This window comes from Pinus tabuliformis, chromosome J, assembly GCF_031772625.1.
Source record: "Pinus tabuliformis cultivar Carrire ecotype Pingquan chromosome J, CPIR1, whole genome shotgun sequence".
Lineage (NCBI taxonomy): Eukaryota > Viridiplantae > Streptophyta > Pinopsida > Pinales > Pinaceae > Pinus > Pinus tabuliformis.
In genome coordinates, this window is record NC_142295.1 from 846,095,179 (window position 1) to 846,099,526 (window position 4,348).

General features: G+C 41.7%; 1 protein-coding gene across 1 annotated transcript; it reads left to right on the forward strand.

The window, feature by feature from the left end:
• The first annotated feature begins 746 nt into the window (after nucleotides 1–746).
• Nucleotides 747–3,661, forward strand: LOC149229348 (uncharacterized). Its single transcript, XM_089375821.1, has 2 exons — nucleotides 747–2,910; nucleotides 3,028–3,661. Exons 1-2 carry the CDS (start codon nucleotides 841–843, stop codon nucleotides 3,463–3,465), a joined length of 2,508 nt encoding a protein of 835 aa, XP_089231947.1. The 5' UTR covers nucleotides 747–840; the 3' UTR covers nucleotides 3,466–3,661.
• Nucleotides 3,662–4,348: the final 687 nt, after the last annotated feature.

The window sequence follows — 4,348 nt, forward strand, 5'->3', positions numbered from 1 at the left end:
CCGCCGTAAGAGTCGCTCGTTCCTGCTGGTCTATTGCGTGAGCACGGAACCAGCGATTCTTACCGCGGCCGGTTCCAGAAGGCGGCCACGGTAAGAGTCGCTCGTTCCTGCTGGTCTATTGCGTGCTACGGCGGTATTGATATAGCGCTGACTTGGACAGATACTGAAGCAACGTGGAAACCTGAGCACCGTATTTAATCTTATATTTATCTGCTTTTGTATTTATCTGATTGGCGACTGAGAATTGAATCTTCTCGTGCATTTCATTTTGGCGACTGAGAATTGAATCTTCTCGTGCATTTCATTCAGCCCTAGACGAAACTGAGACAGTGATTGATTTTAAATTTCTGTCAAAATTTCGTTGACCGAAACACAAAGGTTTCCCGCCATCCTCGGCATCCTTATACGGACACCAACCAGGTTGTATACCTACTTGAGCCCACTTGTGACATACATCGACCTACTGAGTTTAACGCAATTGCAATGTTCTGTATTTTCATTGGATAATAGGTTTAACGCTTCAAAATTCAAAATCGGTGCACGTTTTCTATCGTCAGTAATTAGATTTACAGTTCCACGCATTCAAAGAATTGGTCAAAAAAATGTTAAAAAGAAAAAAAAAAATCAGCGGAGTCGAAATCGTTGAATGTTTAGAATACTCTGAAGGTCATAGAGTGCCGTGTCACACAAGAACACACCGGAAATGTTCTATATTGATGATTCATTATATATCAATTGTGGCGGGTGGATAGAATAGATTAGGATAATTTCAGTTTGCTTAAACGAGATTTTGCAGACATTTTCGATTGCTCAATAAAGGACCAACTGCTATCTTGCCCAATGAAATCACCCGTTAGAGATGCTGGTCTTGTTACAGACAGGAATGGCGAAGCAGAATCGCCGAGCGTCCGACTAGATATATCGCCTACATCACTGCCCGCGCGTAAAGGTCGCAAATCGGTCTCTCCATTCGAACCACACAGTGAGACAATTGAAGCTCGAGAGTCCCGGAGTCGCAGTGATAAGGTCACAGCTCCCGAGAAGAAAATTACTCTGTTTGCCCTCAGGCTTGCAATTCTGGAGAAGGCCGCCAGCGGGCTTGGAACCTTGGCCTTCGTCTGGGCCACCGTCGTCCTCCTCGGAGGCTTCGCAGTAACCTTAAAAAAGGTAGACTTCTGGTTCGTGAGCATAATATTGTTGACAGAAGGCGCTCGCATCTTCAGCCGAAGCCACGAGCTGGAATGGCAACATGAGACAACCCTAATATCTGCGGGCACGCTCAGAAACGACGCCAAACGGCTGAGTGGCAGGTTCTATATTAATGGGAAAAACTTTATCTTAAGACGAATCTGCGGGTGCTTTAAACACAAGAAAAACCAGAACCGGGAGCTCAACGTCCGGGAAGTAAATTCTGCTGTCGAGAATCACGATTTATTGAAGAGAACTTGGTCCTCGTCTAAGATTCAATTGGTGCCTTATACCGGGTGGCTCTCCATATCCAGAAATGCCAGTCAGATACTTTTCTGGCTGCAATTGGTGTCGGCTTTGACATGCGTTGCCTTGTCCCTCTCTCGGCTAGCCAGGCGAGACTTCGGCGGAGATTCAGGTAGCGACACCAAGAATCGGGAAGCGTCTCTCATTATTTTCTATGGCATGTCCCTAGCCGAAGCGCTTCTGTTCCTGCTAGAGAAGGCCTACTGGCAATGGACAATCATTGTACGAAAGTTGCTGTTACAGGTGAACACAGAATATGGCTTCAGTGATTCAGAGCTCCCCACCGTTCGACGATTTTTCTATGATACATATTCGCAGTGCGTCAATGGAAGCGTTTTCGATGGTTTGAAGATGGAATTTGTGTCATACAGCATGGAGCTGCTGCAGTCCGGCGGTATAAATGATCGACAGCTGACAGGGGCTCGAGTTCTGTCGGCGCTTGTGAATAAATATGAGTTTGCCGAGGACACTTTGAGGGCGATCATAAGCATGCGAGATGTGGTGGAGAGACTAATCGAGATGCTGAATTGGAAGAACCATCAGGAGCAGGAGATTCGAAGGGCGGCTGCAGAGATCATCTCCAAATTGGTTAAGAAAGACAAGAATCGCGTTCGGGTCACGGCCATCGCTGGGTCCATGGAATCTATAGCGTCTTTGCTTTACGATAGCAAACAGATTGAAATCCATTCGAGGCAGTACGGGGATGCATACAATTACACGGTTTTCAGTATGCTGGGACTGCGGATACTGAAAAGCTTGGCCATCGAGCACGAAAACTGTTCTAAAATCGGAAGCAGCAGAGGGCTGCTTCCCAAAATCATAGGACTCACAGAACTAAATACCAAAGCGCCTGAATCCCAAATCAAGACCGCAGAGCTCGCTCTGGAGCTCATGAGAATGCTGGCAAGCAGTACAGGCTCTACAGGAAAGGCCTTAAGGAGAGGCATCTCGGAAATAGTCTTCGCCATAAGTAATCTAAGAGAAGTTCTTCATTACAGAGAAGTAACGACGCATGGTCTGCAAATCCTGGCCATCGACACATTGACGAGTCTGGCTCTCGAAGAAGAGGGCCGAGAGAGCATCGGCGGCACTGGTGGTGTTTTGCGTTGTCTCTTCTCTGCGTTTCAGATGGAGATGATTAATATTACAAGAGGACCGGGCGACGATGAAACGAGGGAGCTGGTGAGGAAGGCAGGAGAAGCCCTGGCTCTGCTTTCACTGGAGAATAAACAAAACTGCAGAAGAATGATGAGCCTTAAGCTGCGGAAAAATCGCCCGAATTTGATCCCGAGCCTCATCTCTGTGCTGGACGACCCAATCCGGGGTTTTCATGCTGCGAGAATTCTTAGGAATCTGTGCGCATATTCAGAGGCAGATTACGTTGAATTGAGGAAAATCACTGCAACGGCAGCGAAGGTAGAAGAATGTATTCAATTAATAGCATTTCTTTTTGAAATTACAACTCTGCACTGGGGTTCGATCTCACAACTGTTTCATCGGATGGATTAATTTATTGTCATGTTTTTTTTTCAGGTCTTGAAGTTTGTGATGGAGAAACGAGGTGAGCATCAGGAAGCAGCAATAGGACTTGCTGCTCAGATCTTCAAGTTCATAACCAAATCGGATTTCGATCGTCTGTTCGAAGAATCCGGCGGTATAACAAGGAGATCGCTGATTTTGGAACTTGTAAAGGTTTTCGGGAGGCACCCGCGTCCGTCAAAGGAGTTTCCGAGTATTAGAAGATTTAGCATCGAGCTTCTGATCGGTGTCATGGAGATGGACAGGGTTGCAATATTAAGCAGTTTGAGCATGGAAATGAGATCGGAATTGGAGGCGGCTCTGGAGGCGGTGATGGAGACGACGTCGGAGTTGGAGAGTTACAGTACATTCTCCGGCAGTGTGGGATTGAGTAGGCATCGTCTACCTATTTCATCCCTCGTAGAGTCTGCCATGGACTTGCTTCGTGATTAATCGCTCTGTCATGATTAGATGGGCCGACGGCCGAATCATGGGAGAAAATATCTGTAAAAGACAAAATATTTGGGAGAAAATATCTGGAAAAAAACAAAATATTCACTGAGATCTACTTCCGAACGCTTGCCATGGCTACATGCACTCGGGAGATGAGTCATTGAAATCTTGTAACCGGGTAACTCAAAACATGTTTTATTTCATTTCATTTTAATATTTTTATGTTTGAATCAAACCTTGCAAACAGGTATGTTTATAGGATCCGTATATATTCATTTTAATTTTTTATTTATTTCAAGTTAGTAATTTTTTTTAAATATTTGTATGGTTAAAAAATTGAATTTTGTTAATTTTTAATAGATGTCAAGTTAAGATATTTATGATGATTTTGAGTAGTAGATTAATAAAATATTTTAACTATATCATATTTTTTATTTTTCACTTAATTTATATAATATATATATATAGTTGATATATATTAATACATGATTTTTTAAATAATTATATTTAAACGTAAAAATATATATCCATAAAATATAATATCTCTGTTTTTGTTATTGATGTATATTAAAAAGTTAGATGTACCCACCATATTAAAAAATTGCAAATTTATATTATATCTTTAATTAGAAAACACCTCACCTATAAATGAAAAAACACTCTCTGCCTCTTTATATCTATGATAGTTAAATTCATTTACTCAATCTGTATATTGAAATATTTGATTTAAAACTCTCATTAAATTTTTTTGGGGTTAATAATATTTTTTAAATGTTATATATCAATTTCATATTAAAAATGGAATAAATTATACATTTTATTGAAAATGGAAAATCGACATATAAGAAAAATTTTAATTATTTTAATTTTCTCTACACAAAAT

Excerpts from the sequence above, each read along its gene's own strand:
- LOC149229348 (XM_089375821.1), top strand. The coding sequence starts at position 841 with ATGAAATCACCCGTTAGAGATGCTGGTCTTGTTACAGACAGGAATGGC. Across the intron at positions 2,911-3,027 it reads TCACTGCAACGGCAGCGAAG|GTCTTGAAGTTTGTGATGGA; the intron begins GTAGAAGAATGT and ends TTTTTTTTTCAG.